The following is a 14,602-nucleotide window of genomic DNA, read 5'->3' on the forward strand; positions in this document are numbered from 1 at the left end:
TTTACCGCAATAAAAAAATGTAAACAACAACAACAAAAGACAAGTTGCTGCTTTTCCTGGCCACTGTTTAATCTCTCTGCGTTCATTCAACACTAATATTTTCTAATACGTGGTTCACGCGACCTACCTCCATTTTCTCAGCCCTCATCTCATCCTTAAGCCCCTGAATTCGTATTCTTACCCCAAAAGACGTCCTCTTCCTCTGCACATAAACAAAAGCATGGACAACTATTTACAAAGGTCCCTACAAATGTTTTAATACAATTTGCTCCTGGAAACTGTCAATAGCCTCCTCCGTGAAATAATATTTGCCCCTGGCTTCCAAGTACGGCGTCTTCAGGACTCTTTTGGACCATCTTGACCTCGTGTTTCCTTTTCAAGCTCTCCTATGTGCCAGTGGGAACATTCCCCCAGGCCACCCTGGGCTCCCTGTCCTTTCCCAGTGCTTCGTCACCTCGCCTGGCATCACTCTAACCCTCCTTGTTTCAGGACGCAGTTCTCCCACATACTGGGGTCAAACTGCCTTTCCTCAGTGGGTGGAGATGTGAGTTGGTAAACCCACCCTCGACATTTTCAAACCAAGCCGGTTCTTTCATATCATAAGGAACACTATGGGAGTTTCCTATTGCTGCTACACGAATTATCAAATTAGTGGCTTCAAACCGCACCGATTTATCATTTTACGGTTCTGGTGATGAGAATCTAAAATGGGTCTGCCGGGCTGCATTCCTTCTAGAGGCTCTGGGGGAAGATCCGTTTCCTTGGCTCTTCCGCCTTCTGGAGGCTGCCTGTCCTTGGCTCATGGCGCCACACCCCATCTTCAAGCTAGCAGCATCTTCTCTCCTCTCTGCCTGCCTGCCTGCCTCCCTCTCACAAAGACCCTTATAGTTACACTGGCCCGTCTGGGTAATCCAGGATCACCTCCCTTCGTAAAGATCCTCAACTTAATCACATCTGCAAAGTTCCTTTTGCCATGTTAGGAATATAATCCCAGGTGCTGGGCATTAGGAGGCAGACATCTTTAGGTGGGTGGTAGGGGGATTATTTGGTCTAGGACATACTTTGGCAGCCCTTTCTTTCATACACGTTTCTAACAAGCAGGGACCTTTGCCCTCAGTATTTCACAGGTCAGTTGCTGGCCTGGGGCAAACAACTCACAAGAAGTCCTCTCTCCATGAAACCAGAAATTAAGCCATTTTCTGAGATTCTTGATTCAAGGTTATTTAGAGCTCTGTGGGAGGGAAAAATCCATGGGTTTCCATTCATTTCCAAGAGAGGAAAAAGTACTAAGTCAGGGACCAGCAAGGGAAGGAGACTCTGGACAGCACGTAATAAAGAACATTCAGAAGATTTCTTGAGACACTGGATAGAAATACACAGTAAACAGGGTGATACACTCAAAATACTGCTGAGTTCTTGGAGGCCTCGAGCATCAGCCTGTTTCTAAACTGAGAAGCAGAGTCATCTGTCATTGTTTTGGGCCATTTGTACGTGAATTTCCTCCCCACCCAGTCTGTCTTATTCTCCTTTGATGCAGCCTATCACTACTCTTCATCCTTGTTCATTTTTTCACCCCGCCTACGTTAAAATGTGTGCGTAACCTGGCACAGACCTGTACAGATAGAGGTGTAACCTTTAATTGGATCTTACTGTAACTGAAGCGACACTGGTGTTTTTGTCCCGCTGAAATGTGCACGTACTAAAATCACTGGTGCCACGCAGCTAGGCCTCAACAGCAGGCATGTTATCCTCAGCCTCTCCAACACGCTGATGGCCCAGCTCTCCCACACCCTCTAGCGGCGGCCAGCCCTAGAGCACTGCCAAGCGTGCAAGGAAATCATTCCAGCTGTCAGAGCCCAAGTGTGGATGCAGACTTTACACAAGCTTTCAAATATACAGTATTCTGGCTTAGAAAACCACTCACTTTATGTGTTAGGCATTTGCCTTTTCCCTTTTTGTGACTGTTGGTACTGTCATGCAGTAAACTCAGAAACTCACAGAAGCAGTGGACAGTCTGGTAAAAAATGTCCCAAGTCCAATGCAAAGAGAGCATATAAATCAACTGTGGTGCAGTCACATGGTGGAATATTACACAGCAACAAAAAAGAAGGAACTGCAGCTATACACAGCAACATGGATTTATCTTTTTGTAAAAGTTTAGTGGTAAGATATTAGTTCTAGAAGACTACATAAATATGGAACCATTTTTAATAGACCTCAAAAGTGAAATTTTTATTTAGGAATACATGTATATGTAATTTAAATATATATGTATACATATATATATATATATACACATATACAAATATTTATATACATACACATATATTTATATGCATTTATATATATATCTATATACATATATACATATAAATACATATACATATATTTATATGTGTATACAAACACACACACATATTTTTTTTAAAGCAAAGGAACAAAGAACACAAGTATCAGGACCGTGCTTGCTTTTAGCCTGGGAAGGCAGCAGGAGAAGGTCAGGGAGATGCAGTAGCCTCAATCCTGTTTGGGGGGAAGTTCATGATGATCTGTTTTATTATAATGACTACAACTTCTGTGTATGTTACATATATCCTTCAATATATAAAATACGATCATTAAAAGATAATTTAGGAACATGTGTAGGTAGGCAGGTTGGATAGACTGATAGCTGACCGATGGACAACTGACAGCTGAGAGACAGACAGACTGGCTGACCTACAGAACCCAGGGATGGGGTGTCCAGAAGAGAACACACTGTCTTCTCAGGTTCATTCTTGTTTGAATTGCCCAAAGACTATAGCTTGGAGTATAAGGATAGAGATATAAATCTTACTCTGGAGGATACAAAGAGTTTCCAAATTTCACTTAAATAAGCTTTCTGGGGGTGTCTAAATCATGAGGATATGCACGCAGGCCCTTCACCTGTACCTGTCACTGAGCCTCAGAAAGGAAGGATTTAAGAACTTTTATCCCACCCCTCGAACACCACCTAACCTTGGAAATTCATCATTTTAATGTATTGCTCAATAACACATTAGTCATTTTTCTTTGCCCCAATCCTATGAAGCTCAGCATCAAGTGACACTTGGGCTGGTCAGGGCCCCCTTGTAATGCCTCTGACGTATTCCTGAGGCTCCCGCCCCCCCTCTGAGCCCCGCTGCTTCTCTGCACTTCAACCCTGACCTGTTTCCAAGGCCTGGGCCGTGCCATCTGCGTAACCAGAGCCCCATTTCCGGTCAGCAGCTCAGGAGCCGGAGCCCTTACGTGAACTGAATACCTGAAGCGGTGTGTCGTCTCCCATGTCCACAGTCACAGGCCTCACCCTGACTGGTGGGGTGCTCTCCCCTTTCACTGAGTATCTTTCGTCTCTCTTCATGTTAAAGGCTATGCATGTTCATTATAGAAGTAAAATGTATTGATAATAAACAAAATCAAGAAAACAAAAACCACCTGTCTTCCCTTCGCAAGAGCTACCAGACATGTTCAACACATAACTGTAAGGTACTGTGCATTATACCTCCCTGTAATGCTTTAAATCTACAATTTTTTTTACAATTAGCAATAAATGATACATTTTCATATCTCATATCCCATTTTCATACTTTCACAATATGATCTTAATTAGCTACATAATATTCCATTTATTCTAGTTACTACAGTTGCATTAAAAAAAAAAAACTTACTAGTATAAAACAAAAATCACCAGGCCCCAGGGCCTTTGCACTTGCTGTTCCTGCTGACTAGAAGCTCTTCAACCAGACATGATTCACAACTTCACCTCCTTCAAGTCTTTGCTCAAAACTCTTCTTCAGTGAGGGCTTTCCTGAGCACTTTAATACAACTTGACCCTCACCTCCCACCCTCACACTCCCTGATCCCCTCTCCTGCTTCAGTTTCCCTTAAACATCGTTCACCATCTAACATTATGTATTGTAGTAATTTATTTTCTGTCTCACTCACTAGAATGTGACCTGCAGGAGGACAGAGTTGTTGCTTTTTGTTTAATTCTACTAATGCCTAGAAGTACTGGCAATAAAGGCACGCAATAAATATTTGTTGAAACGATGAATGAACAAAATCAGATACAATTTTACAAAAAGACTGGAAAAAATAAAATTGAAAGTGAGTTTAATTTCTGGGTGATGGGTTTATAAGGTTTGAGTGTTCTTTTGTATAAGTTCCCTATATTTTCAGTTTTCTAAATCACATGTATTACTTTTAAAGTCAAGAAAAAAGTTATGTTTTAAATGCTATTAGGCAAATATGACTATAAATATTGTTTAGGAACAATAGAGAGAGAGAAAGAGAAAGACAGACAGACAGAGAACAAGAAGTTTCAAACACCTGTGAAGTCTTAATTTATGTTCAAATAATCACTGCATAGGCCAGGGAAAGTTAAGAGAAATATTAACTACTAATCATTCTTCCTTCTGGTAATTTAAGTTTATTGAAGCAAGAATGCGACTAGGTAACAATTAGTCTAGCTTACTTACTTGATATATTTATAAGTGAACTACATTCTCAAATCCTTAATAATGCAGGATCCAGTACCTAATCAAACCTAATAAGCAAGGAGCCTAAGAGAATCTGAAAACATAGATTAAAATGATCAAAGCTGGAATTTTTGCTTCTTATGAAGTGGCTGTAGACAGCCATGATGAAGCCACAGAAAACAGTGACGTACACACATTTTTAATTAAGCAAAGATGAAACAGAGCTAAAATAATGGGGAAAAAAGCTGACTGGACTCGTTACTGAATAAGATTATGGAATTACGTTAGCTTTAAGAAATGTCCCAAATTATCAAAACCGAAAATTATAAACTATAATAAAATATAATATTGAGTGCAGTTTACTTAGGAGCCCTGAGTATTAAGTCAGGGGCTGCTGCTCCCAGACTCACTGAGAGCCTGACTCCTGGTTTCCTGCCCACGTTTTGACTTGATAAATCTACTTGAATATAAGGAGAACATGTTACTCATGAAAGGAATGCACAGCCAGGAACAGGTCTAACAATTTGTCTCCCTTGTCAATGAAGCCAGTGGGCTATGAAATGTACTTCCTGTTTCATTTTCTTTCTTCTTTTATTTTCTTGAGGTATAGTTGACGTACAATATTATATAAGTTACGGGTGTACAACATAGTGATTCACAGTGTTTTAAAGTTATACTCCATTTATAGTTATTAGAAAATACTGGCTATATTCCCTGCATTGTACAATATATCCTTGTAGCTTATTTATTTTATACACAGTAATTTGTACTTCCTGTGTCATTTTATTTTTAATGCCTAAGAAATAGATCAGTTGCTGTTGTGAAGATGCACGTCAGTTTCAGGGAGGGCTTTTAGCTTGAGGGGCTCCTGACAGGAAAAAACAGCCCTTAAAGTTCTAGCATGAGGCATTTTTAGGAAGTCAACACTTTTTATGTAGAGACCCCACTGAGGGTGAAGAGATAAGAAGCAGAATTGTCCCCTTTGCCCTCAAACAGCTTTCAAAACGGCTTGTAGTCCTTTGTTCCGCACTTGTCTTCAACTGGTCTGATTGTCAAAGTACAACTTTTAAGAATGAACACAACAGATTGGAATCTGGGTGAAGAATTCTACGCCACATTGCAGCCGCGCTGCCTAAGAGCTCACCATCTCTCAGTTGCTGAATGGGTCCGTTCTTTCCGGAGAGACAGGAATAAAAGGGCTTCAACTCTCCATTGTGCGATCTATGACTACAGAATTGTGCTCAATTATTATTTTTGAAAAAAGGAATAAAAGGCCTATTCGGATTTTTATGTTGGCAGGGCAGAGACTTTCAAAGTGGTGCTTTGCCCCCAGGCTGGCCCAGGCATCTCCAGCCAAAGACTCCCCAAGCCCAGATACGCTTGTGTTAAAAAATCCAGCATATTCTGAATTTAAGTGAATTTTCTTTTTCTGAGTAAAAGAATTTTTCATTTAATCCAGTCGAATGTATCCTTCACAGCAAGACTTTCTTTTAAAACTCATGGAGATGTGGCTCCCTAAGCGCAGTTCTGGCTGAAGTTAAAAAATAAAGCTTCCACATGGTATGCCTTCTCAGAAAGGTGACAAAATACAAGCTACAAGGTGATTTTATAGGCACTTTTGAAAACACTAAAACTGTAAACTCTAGTAGTTTCAACGCATGAGTCAGAACTACTGCTGTGCCTAATAGCAAAGAAAGAAAGAAAACTTTTTAAGCTACCATGTGACTACTTAGTGCTTCTGACTTGGTGATTCCTCCTGTCTGTGGAATTTTGATGAGTGATAACGATTCATAAATACGGAATACGCAGTTTTCATACTAAATTCTGTTCCTCAGAGGAGACAATTTAGCAAATGCTAGATGACTTTTCACTTTTAACGGAAGCATGGTGTTGTGCTCAAGGAGTTAATTAATTAGACGGCTCTTACTTACATGCTCCAGTTGGTTCTGGGCCTATGAGCTGGGGCAAGCTCAGGACTGGGCTTTACAACCGACAATTCTTGGCTCCTTTTCTCCAGAAAAAAATAGAAACAGAACACTTTGGCAATTATCTGGAAGTTGACAAGACACAAGGGCATTTCATCTCACCAAGTAGGGCCACAGAATTGCTTCTCTTAAGAGCAGGTGAGAGAGAGAGAGAGAGAGAGAGAGAGAGAGAGAGAGAGAGAGAGAGAGAGAGAGAGGAGGAGTCCTGGGATTTGACCAAGCTGCAGGCAAAAAGCCCACAACTCCTGCTAACCCCTGCTGGCTCTAGAAAGACTGCGTCTGTTAATTCTCTGCTGTGCCCACCCCAAGAGTCAGCTCAAGGAAAGGCAAAGTAGATCTGATGCCCTCGTTACCTTCTTGGAAAGCCACTCCCCACTTCCTGTGAAAGACACCGGCTGAGGCATCGGGATTCTGGCGATGTCTGTTATTAAATCCCAGAGTTCTCAGCCGTAATTTCCAAAATCTGTAGCGTTGATGAAAGAATTGTATTTTCTGTAAATTGACACTGAACAGTAAAACAGGATTTATGATGAGAAGAGCTCCTTCATCTGGATTATAACGTACAAAACTATTAAAGAATTAGGGAAAGAAATTTTGAATGATCGATGTATACATAAGTAAAAGTACTTTTTTCTAATTTATACTTCCTTAGAAAAACCAGGCCAAACTGAAACCAATTTCATGTTTTTAAAGGTAATGGGCACAATTTCTCCTTTGTTAACAGAGGCTATTATTCAGTCAGCGGCCACAGTCACACGAGAATTAAGAACCATGATACCACGGGTCACGTTTCATCCCAAGACTAGGAATGAGCCATAGAAGATGTTAATTTGGTTCAGTTGACAGACTGCTCCGTATAAATCCTGTTCATATTGCAGAGTTGGGGCTTACTGTTTAGTAAAGAAAAAGGGCAAGCACCAGCCCTTCTCAGGACTTACACACTGAGAATCACATTTGCACAAAATGAACTTTCCAGGTACAAAAATTGATATGTGAATGGCATCTGATTAAAATGATCCAATTTTTATTGTTGATGACATCGGAAATTTGATGCTGGCTTTACTGTTATTTACTAGTTAGGTATAACACGTTATACTTGTGAATACCCTTCTTGTACATAGACATCACCATCTTCATGCTAAATTTTGGAGGAAATGCTTTAAGCTTAGCTGACAAAAGCACCTTTTCCCAGAGTCTGTGAAATAAGCCACTAGGATTATAGGAGGGAAAAAATTACTTTCCTTTCCAGTTTTACTGAGATATAATTGACATATAACCTTGTGTAAGTTTAAGGTGCACGATATGATGATCTGATAGATGTACATATTGCGAAGTGATTACCACAATGGATAGTTTACACATCCTTCACCTCACATCATTACCATTTTGTCATTGTGGTGGTGAGAACATTTCAGATCTACTGTCTTAGCAACTTTCAAGTACACAATATGGTACTGTTAGCTAGAGTCACTATGCTGCACATTAGTTTCCCAGAACCCATTCATCTTATAACTGGAGGTTTGTGCCCTTTGACCGACACCTCCTTGCTTCCACCCCCGGCCCTGGCAACTACCAATCTGCTGTTTTTTTTATGAGCAACTTTTTTAGATTCCACATAAAAGGGAGATCACACAGTATTTGTCTTTCTCTGTCTGACTTATTTCACTTAACATACGCCTTCCAGGTTCATCCATGTTGTAGAATTTCCTTCCTTTTGAATGGCTGAGTAACATTCCATTGTGTATATATACCAGTTTTCTTTATCAATTCATCCACTGGTGGACGCTGAGTCGTTTCCATGTCTTGGCTACTGTGAACAGTGCTGCAGTGAACACGGGGGAGGTGTGTGCACACATCTCTTCAGGACAGTGATTTCATTCCCTTTGGATCGAGACCCAGGAGTGGAATTACTGGACCATCTGAATGTGTTATTTTTAGTTTTCTGAGCAACCTCTATACTGTTTTCCATAGTGGCTGCACCAACGTACATTCCTGCCAACAGTGCACAGAGCTCCCTTTTCAAGGAGCTCCTTTTTAATGGAAAAGCTCTACAACGGCATAATGAAGGCAGAGTGGTCCATGATTTCATCCACCTTTTGAACAGTGAATTTCATGGCCCTTAAACAAGCCCTACAGAGAAAAGGCCTGGTTCACTCTGAGCCTGAGCGCAGACCACTAGCGCAATGCTGGGAGGAGGAACAATCACGCCTGGCGGACAGACCTGGGAATCCCAGCTGTGCAGGCTGTCACGGGGGGTGGGGAGGGGGGAGAGGGGGAGAAATGCTGATCTCTTTTCTTCCTTTTTTAACTTTTTAAAAATAGATTTTATTTTTTTAAAGCAGTTTTAGGTTCACAGCAGAATCAAACAGAGATTTCTCATATACCCTCTGCCCCCCCACACACACACAGCCTTCTCCAGAATCAGTGTTCCCCACCAGAGCGCTGCATTTGTTACAACTGATGAACCTACATTGACACGTCATAATCACCCCAAACCCAGAGTTTACATTAGGGGTCACACCTGGCATTGTACATTCTATGGGTGTGGACAAAAGTGTAATGACCTGTATCTACCATTATAGTAACATACAGACTATTTTCACTGCTCTAAAAATCCTCTGTTCTCTGCCTGTTCATCCCTCCCATCCTCGCGAGCCCCTGGCAACCACTGATCTTGTTACAGTTTCCATAATTTTGCCTTGTCCAGAATGTCTTATAGTTAGAATCATATTGTACATAGCCTTTTCAGATTGGCTTCTTTTGCTTAGTAATATGATTAAGGTTTCTCCATGTCTTTTCATGGCTTGATAGCTCATTTCTTTTCAGTGCTGGTTAATATTCTATTGTCTGGATGTACCACAGTTTATTTATCCATTCACTTACTCGAGGACATCTTGGTGGCTTCCAAGTTTTGGCATTATGAATACAGCTGCTATAAACATCTGTGTGTTGTTTTCTGTGTAGACCCAAGTTTTCACTCCTTTAAGTAAATACCAAAGAGTATGACTGCCAGACTGTATGATAAGAATATATTTGGTTCTGTAAGAAACCACCAAACTGTCTTCTAAAGTGGCTGTACCATTTTGCATTCCCACCAGTAATTAAGGAGAATTTCCCTATATTAGAAAAGAAGAAACATCCAGTTTCCTAAGGTGGAAAGTGTTTGCATTGATGTTAATTCTTTTGCTTGTATGCTTAGGGTTTACCCACTTAGCAAGGTACTGTAGTTGAGATCATATTTTATCATTTTTAGGATTTAGAAATGTTGATTTCTAACTACCGCCAAGTGAGGGCGAAATTTCTGAGCTCAGCACCTCAGACCCTGGAAGTGGAAAGATCCTAATCCCACCTGCCTCACATGAGCAAAACAGCACCTCCTTCTGCCTGCAAAGATCCTCCTATCCAGCACTGTATTTTATTCTTCAAATAAGGTGGTTTTGAATTTTTCAATGTTAAAAACACGGCACTAGCAAGTACCAGATGCCAAGAGTCACTGTAAATAACAAACCAAATCATCATCAAAGAAATTAGAGCAAAACATATTTTAATTTCACATCTCCAACGTGAACAATAGAAATCAGAATGAAATTACACAATGGAAAGTGCAGTGAAAAAGTTTTGGAAAGTATCCTTTCTAGTGTGAATTAAATCACTTTGAAAGAGGCACTGGCCAAACCAAAAGGTAAAAGGATAACAATATGAAAGGAACACTAATCCCCCTCAAATCACATCATAGACTTTTTAGGGCTGCAAGAGATATTCGAGATGATTCTCTCTCACCTCTTCACTCAGCAGGTAAGAAAACTGAGGCCAAGAGAGGAGTGAACTTGACAAGATCACTAGCTGCAGGGTTGGGACCAGGATGGAAAATTAGCTGCATCTGAATATCCATCTGGGTGATCCTGAAGTAAATGAGACCCTCCCTAAAAAAGGCCTATTTCCATGATCATGGCTTCTCTGGGGGCACATAGGCAGCTCCCCAACGAGTGGAATATTATAAATCTTAAAAAAGCCGCATTATAAGGAGCTACTCACTCCCTGACCAAACCCAACACTGGCAAAGTGAGAGCCTTGGTCCTGCTGTGCTCACTAATAGCTAATATTTTTTTCAGATCCTTATCAAACATTCCAATAATTTCTATGTTAAGAGGAAGTGCACAGTGGGAATTCTCCCAGGCAACTTATAACTACTTCAGAAGGGCTGTGGACAGCAAGGGCTTCAGTAAAGCCCTTGGCGGGTCAAACTGAGTATCAGTAAATCTGAAAGAGTATTGCTTCGAAGAGCTTTTAAAACTTCTTTGAAATTACACTAACTCACTTGGTCAGATCTTCTTCCTCCAACCAGAATTAGGGAGCACGCTCAATTTCTTCACCTGACAAATGGGGAAACACCTGCAGAGAAAGCTTAAGACACTTATCCAAGGAGGCCCAGTGTGTCTGCAGGGGCAGGACGGAAGCCAGGACCTGGACTGCCAGGCCAGGGGTGGGTCTGTGCCTGGAGGATCAGCTTTCCCTTCTTATAGCCCATATCTCCCTCTGCTGAGTCTTTGGCAAGTTTACATTCTGCCCATGAAAATCTGGGCTCCAAAATGAAGGAACAAGCACGCAGAAGTAAACTGATCATAAAATTAGCCTTTACACCTGAAGTAAGCATTATTTTCATGAGCACAGCTTCTAAGAGTACATTATAGGGGCTTCCCTGGTGGAGCAGTGGTTAAGAATCCGCCTACCAATGCAGGGGACACGGGCTCCAGCCCTGGTCCGGGAAGATCCCACATGCCGCGGAACAACTAAGCCCGTGCGCCACAACTACTGAGCCCACGTGCCACAACTGCTGAAGCCCACGTGCCTAGAGCCCGTGCTCTGCAACAAGAGAAGCCACCGCAATGAGAAGCCTGCGCACCGGAACGAAGAGTAGCCCCCGCTCACCACAACTAGAGAAAGCCCGCGCATAGCAACGAAGACCCAATGCAGCCAAAAATAAATAAACAAAATAAATAAATTTATTTGAAAAAAAGAGTACATATATACCAGGTTATGGTTTTTTTCATGGGTTTTTAAAGGCGTTACTTTGTTTCCGTTGTGAGCCTTCACTGCATGTTGTCTACTTTGATGCAAGTCGAGCACCGAACCATCCCTCTGTCAAGTCACACAAGGGTATTCTTAAGGCAGAGTTTAAACAAATAAATAACTACAAAAATTCATTTCACTGGAACACTGACCCTTACATTTTCTCACTTTTCCACTTCTCATATGCACAGTTGGTGATGTGAATTCTGGTCCTCTCATCACCTGCCCCACCTCTTTTCTCTTCCATGTGAGAAGAGAGCCTTTACTTCAGGATGGGGGATGGCAAATGAAAAGGGGACTCATTTGCCTGTGGCTGCACAAGGAGCCCAGAGCCCTGTGGACATTCGCTGCACCCTCCCACCTACAAGCCTCTCAGCCCCTCCTCCTCGTCTCCTTACCCCAGAGTTCTCTGAACCGACAGCCTGGTTAACCTTCGGGAATGCTCCTGCAGAGTTCCGGGACTTGGGGTTGCCCTGTTCTTCCCCCACTACAGCACGTTGCTCAGGCTCCAAAATGAGGTCTGAGAGGAAATCCCCAATGAAAACACCCCCATCCTCACACATCATGACTCTCACGCGTGCACATGGCCCAATATTACAGCAAGACACGAACTATTTCCTAGAACGAGTCCTGATTTTATCCTCGCCCTCACTTCGACTGTATTTTTCTTTATGTTCCCACTCTTGTAGATTACTATGATCAATCCTGTCACTAAACTACGGTTTCAGAGATGCATCTCGGCGGCCCGGTCACCTCTCCCACCTGCCCTCCATTAGCCATAACATGAAAAGAATGTTCCCTACCTTTCACTGAAGCTTCTCCACAACTGTGCACCTGCAATAGAAGTAAATGGGAAATGTTAATGGAGGTATTTTCCTCTTGAGGCATTTCCCAACTTAGAAATAGTCTGAGCTATTTAAAATGGACCGCTTAGATCTTAAAACTCCAGAAATGATCAGTTCATACGGCGTATACTTCTGCTACCATAACTCATTCGGGCAAGTTGCCCACAAATATCCATTGAGGTTCTACCACATGCAAAACACGTGGATAGGTACCACGGAAGATGGAGCATCGTGTAACACATGGTCCTGCCTCAGGGACCGTACTGTCCAGTGGGGCGGACCGAACCCGCACTCCAGCAAACCTGAACCGAGGCAGGTGGTGTAGGAACTCTACAAGAAACATAAGCCATGGGAGTTCAGGGAGGAGAGAAAACGTGGCTGGTCAAGAAAGCAGCCGTAACAGAGGTGGTATTTAAGGTGAACTTTGAAATGGTACTGACAAAGGAGAACTGAAACAACTACCATTTGAGAAAGGAGATTTTTATCTATTCATTCTTTAGGTGTTTTGAGCTTGTATCTATGCTCAAATGAAATCAACATTTATATACACACACACACACACACACACACCTAGATCTCACTTGCTTTCTTAATTCTCCAATGACTTTCTTCACTGCACTATGCCTTGACACTCTACTCCCCGCTACCAGTTTTAATGAAGTTCAAGAAAAGAAATGGCCAAGAGGTGGTTTCTGCTTTTTCCATCGAACAAAAGCCAAAGGTGTTGTCCCTTTTGTTCTTCAGTATCCCCCAGTAAAGATGCATGTGATAAATCCTTCTTAAAATTCAGCCACAGGAAAAAGTTTCTCCGAACTGCTTGAATCCTTTTATCAGACTATTAGAATTGTGCAATTGACCTGGTTTTGCTTTCTGCCTAGATGAACAAACAAAGAAGATGTAGTGTATACATATATTACAATGAAATATTTGGTCATAAAGAAGAATGAAATCTTGTCATTTGTGGCAACATGGATGGACCTGAGGGTATTATGCTAAGTGAAATAAGTCACACAGAGAAAAACAAATACTGTATGATTTCACTTATATGTGGAATCTAAAAAAACAAGTGAAGAAACAAAATAGAAACAGACTCATAGATACAGAGAACAAACTGATAGTTGCCAGAGGGGAGGGGGTGGGGAGATAAACAAAAACAGGTGAAGGGGATTAAGAGGTACAAACTCCCAGCTATAAAATAAATATGTCATGAGGATGTAACGCACACATACAGAATCTAATCAATAATATTGTAACAACTTTGTATGGTGACAGATGGTAACTGGTCTTTCTGCAGTGATCATTTCACAACGTATAAAATATTGAGTCACTATGTGGTACACCTGAAATCTGAATACAATTGTGTTAATTATAACAAAAACACTGGAAAAATGAGTACAGTTGCTGGCTAAGGGAGCAAGGACGTTAGAACGGTGGGCGCAGCAGCGCCGCGATCACTGAACGTAGACCAGGGTGGGGCAGCACAGGGCTGAGGACGGTGCAGTGTAAGAGGCCGAGCAGAAGCGCGCTTGAACTGGGGTCACGGAGCTGGTGCAATGGGAGTGAGCGGCCGGGGTGGGGCCGGACAGAAGGAAGCACCGAGGACTGACTGCCAGCCTTGCAGGGGCTGGAGACAGAACTTGCGAAGGCTAAGGTCAAAGGTGCAGGAACGGTCTCGGGGACCGAAACCGGGTTTCACACGAGCCACCAGGGTACAAGCGGGAATGACAGAGCGTGGCATGGGCACAAAGGCCTACAGTTCACAGGCCACGAATCCAGGTGGGTCCACGTTCAACCGCGACCAGAAGGCGGCATCAAATGGATGGTGCAGATTTGGCTGGAGGAAAGGCATAAAGGGACAGTGTTTGGCGATGCCTGCACAGGCGGCGTGCGGGAACCTGCTCAGCCCTCCTCCACTGCCCAGTGCAGTCGTTGAAGAGCATCTCAAAGACAGCAGGGTGCGGAAATTACTGGTTCTTTGGCAAAGAGACAGAAGGAGAAGGTGGTCAAGAAAAACTGAAGGCCGCAGGAGGAGTTTCCCACACCGCAGAAGCATCCCCAGAGCCCAGAGGAAGGGGTTAATTCTGGGGAGCACAGAGTCAAGCACACAACAGCGAGACCATGAGAGAGAAATCCATCACGGCCGAGGGCGTCCACACCGGTGACTCAGAAACCAGAGACACGGGGTCCCTGGGTTTTGCAACGATTA

At 42.5% G+C, this 14,602-nt stretch overlaps 1 protein-coding gene across 1 annotated transcript in view; it reads right to left on the reverse strand.

The window, feature by feature from the left end:
• The window catches only part of RETREG1 (reticulophagy regulator 1), a 125,734-nt gene that overhangs the window by 74,170 nt on the left and 36,962 nt on the right, over nucleotides 1-14,602 (reverse strand). Inside the window, exon 3 of the mRNA XM_068535169.1 lies at nucleotides 12,355-12,385. Within this exon, the coding sequence (XP_068391270.1) occupies nucleotides 12,355-12,385 (31 nt within the window). The remainder of the gene's footprint in view (nucleotides 1-12,354; nucleotides 12,386-14,602) is intronic.

Source organism: Eschrichtius robustus, chromosome 2, assembly GCF_028021215.1.
Source record: "Eschrichtius robustus isolate mEscRob2 chromosome 2, mEscRob2.pri, whole genome shotgun sequence".
Lineage (NCBI taxonomy): Eukaryota > Metazoa > Chordata > Mammalia > Artiodactyla > Eschrichtiidae > Eschrichtius > Eschrichtius robustus.